At 50.5% G+C, this 14223-nt stretch overlaps 5 protein-coding genes across 5 annotated transcripts; 4 read left to right on the top strand and 1 right to left on the bottom strand.

The window, feature by feature from the left end:
• The first annotated feature begins 8 nt into the window (after positions 1–8).
• N7455_007441 (uncharacterized protein) lies at positions 9–645 on the top strand. Its single transcript, XM_040955973.2, has 2 exons — positions 9–415; positions 468–645. Exons 1-2 carry the CDS (start codon positions 111–113, stop codon positions 580–582), a joined length of 420 nt encoding a protein of 139 aa, XP_040813614.2. The 5' UTR covers positions 9–110; the 3' UTR covers positions 583–645.
• Positions 646–1157: 512 nt separating this feature from the next.
• On the top strand, positions 1158–3783 carry N7455_007440 (RING finger and CHY zinc finger domain-containing protein). Its single transcript, XM_040956069.2, has 3 exons — positions 1158–2552; positions 2603–2967; positions 3020–3783. The coding sequence occupies exons 1-3, from the start codon at positions 1296–1298 to the stop codon at positions 3603–3605; spliced, it is 2208 nt and encodes a 735-aa protein (XP_040813507.2). The 5' UTR covers positions 1158–1295; the 3' UTR covers positions 3606–3783.
• Positions 3784–6675: 2892 nt separating this feature from the next.
• N7455_007439 (IQ calmodulin-binding motif domain protein) lies at positions 6676–9594 on the top strand (the record flags this gene model as incomplete). The annotated part of the gene is made up of 1 exon (XM_040955951.2): positions 6676–9594. The coding sequence occupies one exon, from the start codon at positions 6676–6678 to the stop codon at positions 9592–9594; it is 2919 nt and encodes a 972-aa protein (XP_040813420.2).
• A 386-nt stretch (positions 9595–9980) lies between these two features.
• On the top strand, positions 9981–11339 carry cia1 (iron-sulfur cluster assembly protein CIA1; the record flags this gene model as incomplete). The annotated part of the gene is made up of 1 exon (XM_040956045.2): positions 9981–11339. One exon carries the CDS (start codon positions 9981–9983, stop codon positions 11337–11339), a length of 1359 nt encoding a protein of 452 aa, XP_040813460.2.
• A 462-nt stretch (positions 11340–11801) lies between these two features.
• On the bottom strand, positions 11802–14137 carry kexA (serine-type carboxypeptidase kexA). Its single transcript, XM_040956107.2, has 3 exons — positions 13708–14137; positions 13284–13644; positions 11802–13230 (listed from the first exon to the last, which is right to left on the bottom strand). Exons 1-3 carry the CDS (start codon positions 13878–13880, stop codon positions 11890–11892), a joined length of 1875 nt encoding a protein of 624 aa, XP_040813446.2. The 5' UTR covers positions 13881–14137; the 3' UTR covers positions 11802–11889.
• Positions 14138–14223: the final 86 nt, after the last annotated feature.

Genomic DNA, 14223 nt, shown 5'->3' with positions numbered 1-14223 from the left:
AATCCAACATTTGCACTCAACCCTTCGGATCTCCGTTGATTCCGCCTGATTCCGTCTGATTGCACATCTGCCGCAAATTCGTTGGCTCGGACTCGTCCAATAGATCGGACATGAACGCTTCAATCCAGACCATGAAGGTGGATCAACGAGCTATGGTCCACGCATACCGTCACCTCTATCGACAGGGGTTGAAAGCGATTCAGTATTCGACACCGGGTCGCCATATGCTTCTAAAGTCCTTACGACAATCCTATCGTTCCTCCCCCTCCGAAGACTTTAATCCTGCCAAAATCAACAACACCCTTCGTTTTCTCGAACGAGCTACCGAGGTTGCGGGCATGGAACACAAGATTTTGAAGAACCTTCTGCTAGCTAGATATTGGGAACAAGCTCACCTTGTGAGAGAGTCCCGCGTGTGAGTGACCCCCTAGCAGAAGTGGAGAAGAAAGCCGCTAATTTGGCCTCAGTCCACGATCCCTGGGACTCGGTCATGTAGAGAACCAGTTGCGGACAAGCGCCTTTGACCATTACAATTTGACACTTGACCGTTTGAATGAGAGTCTAGGGACATGTCTCAGATGATTCGAACTCCGCAGTTCTCGACCTTTCTCTCGGCGCTGATCCGACCCGCTACACCAGATTCTGCATCCGTTAGGCCTCAGTGCTTCCCTTGGGCATGAATCCACATCGACGCGAGGCAGCTCGCCCAAAATGGGTGTTTGCACATACCGGGCGGGTATTGCCGTGATCAGAACACCGGTACATATCTCAAGGATTCCGTAGGACACGATGACCCGTCCTGCCTCTGGGTCAGCGTCGTGTGTTGTATTTCCGGACAATCCTATGGTGTACAACACACTATGCCAATGGCACTCTACATGCCTTGGCATTCAATACAATGTCGTAGAGCCAATCCTCGTCTCCAAATTTGAGACTCATTGGTAGATAGTATTGGTTGTTGGGCGTAATAATGGATCTGCAAGGAAGACAACATTGATTGGAAAGACTACATGCTAGAATACTCTGAGCAAATTCTAAACCAAAATGATAGTCCATTCTCTTTCCCAATATTCGCTGATTTTCCAAGTCCAACCGAGTCCAACTAAAAATCGTGCAATCTGTTCAGGCTCCAGCCTCAGAGCATGTGACGATGATTCAGCATCGGAGGCGGTGCCCGTGGACGTCACATGTCACGATGTCTGCTGTTTCAGCGCGAATTTTGGGGTTTGATTTTGCTTGATTTCAATTTCAAGCATCTAAAAGTAATTTAGTGAGATGCCGGTTTACAGCCCTTCATGAGTGGTTTCATTTCCTCGTTGCTGATCCAAATTGGAATACGATCCCCCTTACCAACCCAACCGAGCAGCCTACCAAATGACGACCAAGCAACATTCCACCTGAACGAACCGACAAACCCCTCGAGTGATAGTGACCATAAATTTGTTTCTCAACCGGGCCAAGATCACGAACAGAAATTGAACTGCGGAGATGCGGGTGCGGGGTCCCTGCATAGCCTTCCTTTCTTCACAACCCTACCCAAAGAGATGGATGGCCGAAACTTGCAACCGGAGGACACTCGATCAGTGACCCACAACACACCCAGGTCCATCCAAAACATAGCTACGACTACAGACGGCTCATTTGTTCCTACACATGAAATCGACGTCACCGTGCAGGGCAATTCATCGAATCCACAAGCTTCACACCCCAGCGAAGCGCTGAACTCGCATAATGAGCCACAACATGCAGCTTCAACCATATCCATCGATGAGCCTCGACGATCTTTGGGCAATGCCTTTGATCCGGAGGGATTGGGGCATTCTTTACTTCCGGCGGATGATGGGATGGGAGTTCTAAGAAGCAAGATCATCGCAATCAGGGAGTTGCAGCTCACCAATGTTGAAAAGGCGCGAATGGTTCACGGTCTCATGACAGAAGGTTACAACACGTCCCGTGAGCTTCCAAGCACCCCTGGCATGGGGGTATTCTCAAGTCCATCGAGTCCCCGGAGCTTAGGACTGCCAACAAGCCCAGAGATTCCCCGGGCCTCGGAGATCAATGCTTCTAGACCATGCTCGCCATACTCCGAATCAGGTCTTCTGTACGAGAGCACCTTCAATCTCACACCTGAAGATCTGCAGCCCACTTTCGTGCCTAAGGCAGAAATAGAAGCACCAGAACTTGAAACTGGGGACGAATACGGTGACACGGAAGAACAGGAAGAGATCACTCTGGGATGTGTGCACTATCACCGCAATGTAAAACTTGAGTGTCACACTTGCAAAAAATGGTATACCTGCCGCTTCTGCCATGACGAAGTGGAAGACCACTCACTCATTCGTCGAGACACCGAGCACATGCTTTGTATGCTATGTGGGCATGCACAGCCTGCAGCGCAGAACTGCAGGCAGTGCAGCGAGCAAACTGCACAGTATTATTGCGAGATTTGCAAGCTCTGGGATAACGATAACAAAAAGAGCATCTATCATTGCAGCGACTGCGGTATATGTCGAATTGGACAGGGACTGGGGAAGGATTTCTTCCATTGCCAGGTAAGGGCTCCGACATAGCTTAGACTATAGTGATACTGACAACATTATAGACATGCTCTGTTTGTCTTCCTATGTGCATCGAGAATACTCATCGTTGCATTGAACGCTCCACCCAGTGTGACTGTCCCATATGTGGCGACTACATGTTCACTTCTCCAGAAACTGTCGTCGTCATGCGATGTGGCCACAGCATACACCACAAGTGTCTCTCAGAGTACTCCAAAAGTTCTTACCGTTGTCCCCTTTGTAGCAAGACCATCACCAACATGGAATCGACATTCCGAAACTTGGATCGCACCATCGAGAGCCAGCCCATGCCCGACGAATTCAAGGATACCAAAGGCCTTATTTACTGCAACGATTGCGGTTCGAAGTCAGTTGTCAAGTACCATTGGCTCGGCTTAAGATGTGATTTGTATGTACTCTTCGAGAGAAAAAGACGATCAACGCCTGCTAATAGAATCTAGATGTGAATCGTACAATACGGCCCAACTTCGCATTTTGCACGGAGATATGTCTTCTCAATCCGAGGAAGACGCCGGGGAAGACCTCCCTCCTCGGCCTCGATCATCTTCGCTCATTGAAAACAATGACTCGATGTCGTCTTCCATGGCAGCATTAAATGTCAATAACACATCGATTCCTCATTCACGGCTCAATGTCCCCATGTCTCCCGAACCCGCTAGACGATTATCATCCTATAACATCACAAGAGGCCGTGCTGTCTCGCCCGTCGTCAGCAACTACTTTGGACTACCGACTGAGCGTGAATCAGAGAAACCTTCATCTATACCCTTCTTTGGAGGTCCATCTCGTGGCGAGAATGAGGACTATGGTGCATTGAATTTCTTGAGCAAGAAGCTTACATACCGCTATGGACTGTTTGGCGGTGAGACGAAATCAACTGAAAACGTATTGGAAGCTAGGAATGAAGAAGACGGTGAGTCTTCTGACGCGGCTGAATCGGATGGTTCTCATGGTACCGAGGACGACGATGAGGAGGAAGAGGAAGATCAAGATCAAGATCACATCCAAATTTTCGGCCATCAATGAGGCCGACGCAGATCCTTACACGTGAAACCAGATGACTGGTGGGTTGATTTATCGTCTCGTGAAATGCGTGACCAAACAGCCATCTTTGCCCTCATACATTAACCCCGGTCAAACCACGCACCGAGGAATGAACACTGTTCAACCCTTGGCCACAATCCTACCCATCCTGGTCCCTGGGTTTCGATTTCAGAAGCATCTATAAGCCGGTGCCTATCCCTGACTGGGCTGCACCGGGAAACAGATAAGGTTCTTCTAGGCCGATTCAAAATTTCAGATGATAGCCCCGTCATTTTGTGTACCCTTACACATGTGGTGACTACAAAAGGTGCATTTGATCCGATGATTCATGGTTCAACAGTGAACCAAACAAAGGTCAACCCAACGCATCTCGGGGATATTGATTTTACTTACATCAAGCAGCTGGCCTCGCTGCAGCATAGCGTTCACTTCTGTTTTGGGTTTCAAAGTACACTGGTATCACGACGCAACGATAGCAATTTTATTGAAACTTTCTATCTTACTTGGCTTATACTAAATTTCTTCATTGGTCACATGTAGTCTCGGTGCCTATACCAACTTACCAACCTGATCAAATCAAACAGATGACCTCACCAGTCTCTGGGAAGCATGGTCTTGAGCCGCATCCTCCACATGAGCAACTGGGGTATTTTATCCTCCATTCATGATGGCCATGGCTTCACGTTTCTCAGAAGGTCCTTCGGATTCCCCCATTATATTGGAGACGCGCCAAGCGATGTTGTAGGGCAACTTGTGGAAGGATTCCATAGCCGGACTAGAAGGCGATCAGGGTACCCAGCTGGTAGCCGAATTGGGATATTGTTCCAACGAAGCTACCGCGGAGCTTGGTGGGTGCACACTCCGCGACATAGATGTTGGTGGAGATGTATACGCATCCGAAGCCTAGATCTATGGTGGGCGAAAGGGGATCAGTAGTGTACTTGGTGATCAGTTCAATGGGATTTTGTGTACTTACGTTAAGATTCTTCCCAAAATCAAAACTCCGAAGCTATTCGGGATAACTTTGACAACCCTATGCCTACTCAGCGCTTTCATACTTGCCCCTATGATTCAACTTTACACTCCAATGATCATTGTGCAGATGGAGACTCGTAAAGCCCAGATACGTCCGAGCCATCCCGCGGGAGTCATCTGTCATCGCCCAGGGGATCGTTACCACTAATCCCAATGTATTGTCATTGATGCCATCCGAGAAAAACCGGGGTTCAATGTCTTCCATTGTCTTTTAAGGCTGACCTTCAGCTGTTGGCCCCTCGCCTGGAGGTAGTTCGGGCTCAGACCCTGCAGCATCAGCTGCAAATTCTCGGAACTTCTGGAAGATACAATGCTTTCAAGTTACAATAACACCCGAGCTACTCCGGTCCTCCCACAGTATGGCCAGTAACCACCAATTCTAGGATTCTGGTATCGGAAAGTGGACTGAAGGCGCCTGCAAGAGTGTGAATCCCCAACGAACAATGCTGACAGATGTCTCAGATACAATGCTGGCCATCTTATTGAAGGAGCACCTGCCCACCGTCTTTAATATAAAAACAACGACATGCTTTCACCCATGCTGAAGTATGTGGACCTTCTCGCGACAACCTTTGGAGGCCATGATTGTCAAACTCCCGGATATCCTGGCCATCCAGAGATAGAGCTGGCTCTGTTGCGTTTATACAAGGTCACAGGTAATGAAAAACACTTGAAGCTCGCCCAGTTCTTCGTTGAAGAGAGAAGCGACCCTGCATGAGGGACGGAAAGGCGGTATTACTACGATGTTGAATCTGAAGCAAGAGGCGGGAATAAGAATACGTTGCCTGTGTACTTTCCTGCTGCCAGGAGTTATTGCAGAAGGTATTCACCAACGTTCTAGGTACCAACAGGCCCATGTGCCAATTGCTGAGCAAGTAACAATCGAAGGACCTCCCATTGATCTTCAGCTGCGACTGGGGACCCCCGGGCGGGAATCCAAGTCCCGAACAGCTGGATCTTTGCAAAGGCTACCTCTACCTGAGTGCTGAGTGGCCGCAACAGAATTCGCAATTTCAGCTTTCGTGCCCTATGCAACCACGTGTGGCCAAGCCATATCCACTAACGATGCAGCCCGTGGCATACGTCACACGCAGACCAATTGTGTACTGTGTGGAGAATGCAGATCATCCATGGGGAGCGTCATTTCAAGGTAAAGCACGAATATCCCAAGGATCCATGCAGTACTCCGTACATGACCCTGATCATTTGATGCAGATGACGGTTTTCGATCCTAAAATTCCTCTACGGCAAGAGGCACGGTCTCAACCTGATCAGTATATGGTTATCATTGCCGAGAATGGAGCCAAAGGCGAATTTGACACGTCGCATTGGGATAAGCAGATTGTATCCGAGAGAAATAATAATCATGTTGGCGAGAGCAGGGATTTGTGGTTTGTGTCATATTATCTGCGGGCAAATCAAAGTGGACGAGGAGAGATGAGGGTGGGACTGTTGAGTAAATTCAGATAAACATCAATCACCCATACAAGATATGTATATATTGTAACCTTCCAAGGTTGGAAGTTATAAATAGAGAAGATCTATCTTGCTTATCGAGTATCGTGCTTACCTCAGCTTCTGCTTGCAGCCACGAGATTCCATTTCGAGAAGATCCACGTTCGATCAAAGCGTACCTGGTTTCATCATGTCGTGCTTTTGAGTTAGCTATTTAGCTTATTTAGCTATTTGAGCTGATTCATCTACTTTACTTTACCTGATCCGTCTGCTCTCCTTTTTTTTTCCTACTAAATTTCCCATTCTGAAACGAGGAACGAGGCACGGATCCCTCCCCCCCCCCCCCCCAGCCGAGTGATGTGCATGTCTTTTACTCCTTGATTTCAACCCTTCTAGATTGCTCCTTTATTCTTCTTAAAAGACTTGAGATCACTCGACTGGGATTCTATAACCTAGTGAAACCCCTGTGAACAACCGCCATTCAAATCTCTTATCAGTGCTGCCCCGCCGATTCTCCCTTTCGCTTTATCAGCTCCGCGTCGCACCCGCGTCACTCCGTACTATGATCCGTCGCAACTCCGACATTGAGATCCAGCTTCCGGATGCTGGCCCAACACCTCTTTCACCCGAATCCTTGAGCGATCTCGACGTAGAGATGCTCTCTGAGGAGCCGACCCTTCCCTTAAGCCTCCCACCACACATTGCAGCCCGGTTCTACCGCAAAAGCAGCAAGGCCCGCCGTTCCTCCGCCGCCTCATCTCGACGAAGCTCAGTCTCCTCCTTGCACTCTCATAACTCGACCGGGTCCTCGAATGGCTCGCTAAGTGCGGACCATATTGCTCAACACCTCCGTCGCACGTCCATTTTGGAGAGCCGAAAGGCACGACTCGCGGATCGTGCATTGCATGCGGAGAAAGTGAGGCTGCGAGCCGCTCTGGCTAAAGCAGCTACAAGAAATCTACAATTCGAAGAGAGAGCGTTGGCTGCTCAGCAGGCCCGGGAGCGTCTGCTCGCCGATATCACCGCCAAGTGCGAGGATCAGGTCAAACGGGCCAAGAAGAAGGCCGAGGATCAGCGGGAGAAGAAAGCAGCCGAACAAGCTCGCTTGCGTCTGGAAATGGCAGAGAAATTTGCAGAGGCAGAGAAACGACGCACATTATACCAGCAAACCCACCGCCGCCAACGTACGAGCAGCTTGCCAGCCACTGAGGAAAAGAAGATGTCCCGAGAAGTCACCAAGTCCGTTGCGCAGGATGCGGCTGCGCGAAAGATCCAGCGCGTATGGAGAACCCATAACGCGAAGATGGTTATGCAGCAGTTCCAGTCGTTGAACCTGTCGGTAGACCGAGTTCGCGACATGGCCTTTGAAGAAGTTGGCGTTCTCCTTTCTAATGGCAAGTTGCTCGATACTATGACGAACGTTCTCCGCCTCTGCGGTCTGCAAGATATGGAAGGCGGCGCGTTGGGTGAGAGGGGTGCAGTACGCACATTCCTCAGCAGCTATCTCATTGTCACTCATCCACAAGAAGTTTTGAGCAGCAATGGAGACCAGGAGCAAGATCTGATTGCCAAGGCCCGGGAGCTGCTGGTAGCCTTTGACCAGGTCACGGCGCTGCTATCGTCAGGCTGTTGCTCTCCATCTGTGATCACTGCGGATCTGCAAACTTTATGTGAATCACACAACGTGTTTTTCTCTGCTTTCCATGCTTGGAAGTCACACGATTCCAGTGTATTGATTGAGATCATGGTTGCACAGTTTGTCGAACTGGAGTTGATCTGGCAGACGGTCAAGAATGACAAAGCCGGCGGTGCTGCAGAGGACTACAGACTGGGTATCCGACAGAACCAGGTCCTTTTGCTCGCCCGTCTGAAAAGACTGGCGGGGCCTGACCGACACATGGAACTGATCCGAGATTCATTGAAGAAGGCCAAGCGGGAGAAGAAAAGGGCTGCCTCCAAGCAAGCTATTCCTCGGTCTGCTGAGACTGCTCCTCCAGCCACGGAAGCTACGCAGAGTGTCACAACCCCCCTTAGCGAGTCATTCAACAACATCGATGCCGCAGTATTCCAAGAGCTGGATAAGCAGCGGACATCTCCCCACGAGAGATTCACCAAAATCCTCACTCCTCTCCCTGAAAATCGGGAGCTGGTGCATGAACTCCTCATCAACAAAGAGTTCAAGATCGAGGAAGCACCGTACACTGAACCGCGCAGGCAGATTATGAAGCAGATGTGCGACACAATGAGAAAGGGGGTCGAAGCTGGACACGGTACCAACTGGACTGTCGCAATGGCCACAGTGATCCAAGATCGGTTGCTGCGCTCACTCCAACGGGGAAATTCCCTTTACGTGATAATTAGCGAAGTCTTAGACCCAAAACTAGTTCAGGGACAGTGCGAGGCTGGCACATTCTCCTATGATAATTTCTTCGAGTTCATGAACAACATCTTACCACGCCTATGCGCTCCCTACCGGGATCCTGTGGTCAAGGCATACATTGAGGATACTTCGGGCGATGCCATCGACCGGCTGGCTCGATTGATGAGCATCATTGATCTGCTATCACTCGACCAGACGAATTTCATGATCCAGCTTGCTGCACCTCAGCTCATCGAAGAAGCTCCGGGTTATGAGAAGCGGGCATTCGACCGAGACGTTGCAGACGGATCCATCAGCCTGGGCAAGACCCGACGATTTTGGCGCATTCATCGCAAGATCATCGTTGATGAGATGAAGAAGCGAGACCCGGAAGGTGTCCAAGGAGAACCACGCCCATCATCAGCACGAGTCTACGCCCAAGGTCTTGCCGACACCGTTCTAAGCAATGCGATCGTGTCCGAGGATCTAGTTCCAGAGACTCTGAGCCTCGATCGCCAACGGCTTGAGCGGCTGCACGCCAGGGTATTCCAAATTGTAGCAACTGCTTCCATCCTGTTAACAGCAAAGAACCTGCTCAAGCGAGACGCACGGTCCCAATGGAAACCTGAAGCAGACCGGATTCTGTCTCTGGACTTCAACGAGATCAGCCCAGAGCGAGTACAGTCTATCTTGGAGTCGACGCATCCGATGCCACCCGCTGCGAGCGCCCAGCTCGCAGCTACGATCAAACGAGTGCTTGGACCCGTCGCCACGGCATGTCTTGCTGCCGCGCCTCAGCTCGCGGTGGTGACTTCAGAGACCTCTGTCTCAGACTCGAATGGAAGCACAACCTCCGTGGCTAGCTTCTCGGACCCGGTGACGAAACTCATTCTATCCCGCCTTCGCAGCCACGTCCTATCGCGTCTCAGCGCATCGAGTGCCTCTGAACGGGTGCGGGCTACTACCACGGCCAGTCAGAATCTAGCTGGAGCAGGTATGCCGGAATTTGTTAATGAGGTTGGAAATTTGGTGGAAGAATTAGAGAAGGTCCGGGAGGTGGATTGGCTTTGCCATGGGGCGATATACGAGGGTTTATATGAAGAAGGCGTTCCAGCACAGTGAAGGCGTTTTAGAGGGACATATATAATGCTGTGTTTTTTGGGGGGGTTTTGTTCTTTCGTTTCCATTTTTGGACTTTCGAGGTTGGACTTTGGACAGGGCAGATTGGCAGGGTATACAACTAGTTTCTAGGGTTTTTGTATGGAGTAATGACACTTGATTTCTATACTTTTTCTATACTTTTTCAATGCTGTATCATGTATAATTATGTGAATATTCCAAGCTTAAAGTGTTCAATCTATAAAATATCTCCAATATAAATCTGGAAAGTCACTATCTAATCAGCAACCCCCACATCAAAATTCCAACCTCACGACTACATCCCTCCATTCCTTTTCCCTCCAATCTCTTCGATACCTTCAATCCTCAACGGGAAAACATAGATCAACATGTCTCCAAAAGTCACAATAGCACACCTATCCGACCTAACACCCCCCTCTCAAGAACGAACCTGGCTCACAGCCCCGCACCCCACCCTCCCCATAGTCGCAACCTGCAGTTCAGACAAGACCATCCGAGTCTACTCCCTCACAAATTTCACCCTCCTTTCCACAATCACCGGTGGCCACAAGCGCTCTGTCCGCACAGCAGCATGGAAGCCACACATGTCGGGGGAGTCCGTCCTGGCGACGGGCAGTTTCGACGCAACAGTCGGCATCTGGAGGCGATGGGATAGTTACGGACAGGAAGACGGTGTCGGGCTCGGGATGAACAATGGCGATAAGCAAACCCCAACCGATACACTGACGGAAGCTCCCAACGGAGCTAGTCCCGACACCGCAGACCGCGAAGAAGACGAAGAAGAATGGCGATTCGCAGTCCTTCTCGACGGCCACGACAGCGAAGTCAAGTCCGTATCATGGTCTGCGTCTGGGATGCTGCTGGCGACATGCTCACGCGACAAGTCAATTTGGATCTGGGAGGATCTCGACGACGGCGATAACAACTTCGAGACCGTTGCCGTGATGCAGGAGCACGGGGGCGATGTGAAGTGTGTTTCATGGCATCCTTCAGAGGAGTGTCTTGCTAGCGGGAGCTACGACGATACCATCCGACTGTGGCGGGAGGATCTGGATGATTGGGGCCAGGTAGCATGTATCAAGGGCCATGAGGGGACAGTTTGGTTTTTGGATTGGGAGGGGGAAGAAACAGAGGGGAAATGGAACGGACCTCTCTCTGAATCCGTTTCCGAGTCTGACCTGGGCGCTTTACAAGCTCAGTGGCGTTCCCAGAGAGCGCTTTCTGGTCCGCGCCTTCTCTCTTGCTCGGACGACTGCACTGTGCGCGTGTGGCGACGCCAGCCGAAGGAATCGCAGCAGACGGGGGCGCTGTCTTCTGCGGCGACGGGCATCCCGAGTATCATCCGGCCTACTGGGACGGATGAGGCTTGGGAGGAGGATGTTGTGCTTCCGCATGCGCATGAACTGCCTGTTTATGCTGTTGCGTGGAGTAAGCGGACTGGGCTTGTTGCTTCGACTAGTGCAGATGGGCGGATTGCGATTTATGAAGAGCGGTTTGTTCCGTCGGATCAGGAGCAGCAGGCTGATTCAGATGCTATGGATACTACGTCTGATGTGCTGCGGACGGAGTGGGTGCTTGTTGGTGTTCAGGATGGAGCGCATGGCATCTACGAGATCAACCATGTTGCTTGGGCCAAGAGGGCGGATCGGGGGTCTGGAGGTGAGGAGGAGGTGCTTGTTTCAACGGCTGATGATGGGAGCGTCAAGGTTTGGACTGTGACGCGGTGATTTTCTTTTGGAATTGGCAAATGTTGGATCTGAATTGCTTATAGACAAAAAGGCTTGGTGTATTTAGAGGCCAGACAAATGAAGAATATATAATCAATATGTCACTGGGACATTGCGAAAGTGAAGGATAGAGCTACATATCAACCCATGGGTAAAAGCTACTTAGAAACCGTATCATCCTCAGACTCATCCATCAAGCCAGATTCGGACGCAGAGGAGAATACGAGGCGATGGAATGCAAGATGATTGTAGCGAAAATATTGGCAATACTCTGCCAGCCGTCTCGCGTTGATCGAAACATCACCAAGGACCACTCGCCCTGCATATCCAGCTGGTAGAACCAATATTCCAAGCCGTCACTCAAAAACCCCCAGACTGTATAATCCAATTGGCCTCTGCGTTTTCTGCTCGCTTATTAAGAGATATCAGATTGAAAAATCATATTTAGAATGAGATCAAGACCCCATAACACCGTCTACTTTATGTACATGCCAAAAATCATTTCAAAAACTTCAAATCCCCTTCCAGAAAGCCTTTCAAAAAGAACCACTTATTGTGAAGACTGGCGGTTTTCACCAGTTTCCGGATGCGAGACATGATCATCGTCATCACTAGCTTCGCCAACAGCGTAATGCTCCCCCGCAATGTCAGGAGAATGAAGCTGGTCGAGCTCGGACTCATCGAAATCACCAGCTTCAACATCAGTACCAGAACGCTTGCTCTGGAATCGGTTGAGAATGGATGTGCTGTCTGTCATATCATTATTTGAGACGCCCTTGTAGCCCCGGCGAGCACGACGACTACGCCAGATGAAAAAGCCCCAAGCGGTCACACCGATAATCACAACGACAAGGACAGCCTCGCCGGACTTGGCATACGCGTGCATCTCAGTCTGCTTCAGCCTCTCCTTCTCATTCTGTTCGGCAGCAGTGCTATTAGCCTGTCCGCCGACAGCAGTCTGAGGCAACTTCTCGCCGTCGATACGTGAATCGGAAGGCTGGCCGCCGATGCTGGCGATGTCGACCTTCATAAAACGGTCGAGCATGTCGCGGGTCTGGCGGGGGTTGTCAAATGGAACCATGTGGCTGGAGTTATAGAAGAGCACGTAAGTGAGGTTACGCGCGGATTGGTAGATGCCAGCGGGTTCGTCTTCGAAAGTCCAGTCGTGGCGCGGGGCCCACACGCCGGGGGATGTTTCGAAGCCGGTGCCACCCTTCCAGTTCATGTTGTGGATCAGAGTCTCTGTTCCGATGTGGTTGCAGATGAGGTCTTTGTCGCCGCTGAAAAGCAGAACGTTGATGCCCGATTCGATCAGGCCTGGGAGCAGATTGACGGAGGGGACGGAGTTCTTTGCGGTGAAGGCCATGTGGACCATACCAGAGCATTCCGTCCAACCGGATTTCTTTGCGGGGTTGATGTTCAGGGCTTTGACGACGTCCGGTCGCTTGAGATACGGCTCAACGTTTTTCAGGTCGGGGGGCCAGTTCATGCCACAGGATGGGGCCGTGTCCTTGAGACGAACATCGTACATGTTGTAACACTGCTGGTTTTCGGTAGTGAGCTGGAGGAATTGTTCCAAGACAAACTCGCACGGGGCTATATTCAGTTTGTTCTTTGCGCCGGCGGTCTCCAGCTTCGAGAGACAGACTTCGTTGAGTGAATTTAGGTTTTGCTGGAGGGTTGTACCCGGTTGAATGAGGCCTTCCCTCTCAATGAACTTAAAGTACGAAGGGTACTGGTCTGTAGGAGAGATCCAACCGTTACCGATCAGCAAACCCTTGATAGGCCACTTTGTGCCTCCGTTCTCTGCAAGGCCATTGTTGCGATCTTGAATGGCCTTTGCAATATATGGGATGTGCTGGCCAGCATACGATTCACCGGCGATATATAGCTGCAACGCGGTTAGAGATAGAATCAAGGTAGTAGAGGACAAGGCAAACGTACGTCATCGTTCGCATACTCGGGGAATAGTTCAAAGAACTTTTCCAAGAAGGTAATGAAGTGGGCGGCCATTTCATCCAGCTCATGAATATAGCTATTAGTGTTTGCATAGCTAAACCCGGTGCCGACAGGGTTATCGACGAAGAGCAGGTTGGCAAACTCATCCCACCTGCCCTCGTTGTACTTTAACGTATGGTCATCCTGGAGTCGGTAGGGCCCGACTTCCATCAATGCGCCATCCATAGAGCTACATCCCGGGCCCCCATTCAGCCAAATGACGGTGCGTTGTCGGTTTGCGATGTGACGGTTCTGGAAATGCCAGAAGAACAGGTTGCCGTTGATGTCAGGATCGATCTCGATATGTCTAGAGTTGGCGCGTTAGAAAAGGCCAATGGGTTCAAAGCAATCCAACTTCGTAGGGACTTACCCAGCATGCATCTTCAATAAGGGGCCTTGGGGCGCCCCAGGCAACGAGTGCACATAATAATCAGCAGCCGAACTGGCCGATACCAACGGGCTCAGCAGCAGCGATAATGCGGATAGTAACATCGTGGCGGTGCCGCCCTTCATGGAAGAAGGGAGGAATGGTATTGAGGGCATTTCAGCAGTCCAGTATGGGTATCATCAGAATCAAGGTTGAGGTAAATAGTCGAATAGATGTCCCGGGAGGGACTCGTCGGTGGAAATCAACAGATCATCGGAGTCGGACGGGGAAGACGACACGGAAGGATGATTGGGATAGGAGAGAGATAGTTGAAGTGACGGGATGTTTACAAAGAAACGGCCAAACCCCAAAGAAAGGAAAGTCAAGGTGTTCAAGGTGTTCAAGGTGTTCAAAGGTGTGTTAGTGTACAAAGTGTACAGAGTGTACGCAGTCGAATGACGGAGTTCAAAGGAAGTTTAAAGGCTGGCGTGGCCTTGTGGAGTAATGATTGTAATTACG

The sequence above is a fragment of the Penicillium solitum genome (genome assembly GCF_028829755.1).
Source record: "Penicillium solitum strain IBT 25940 chromosome Unknown utg000004l_segment0_segment0, whole genome shotgun sequence".
NCBI lineage: Eukaryota > Fungi > Ascomycota > Eurotiomycetes > Eurotiales > Aspergillaceae > Penicillium > Penicillium solitum.
This window is presented reverse-complemented; position numbering and strand designations above follow the sequence as displayed.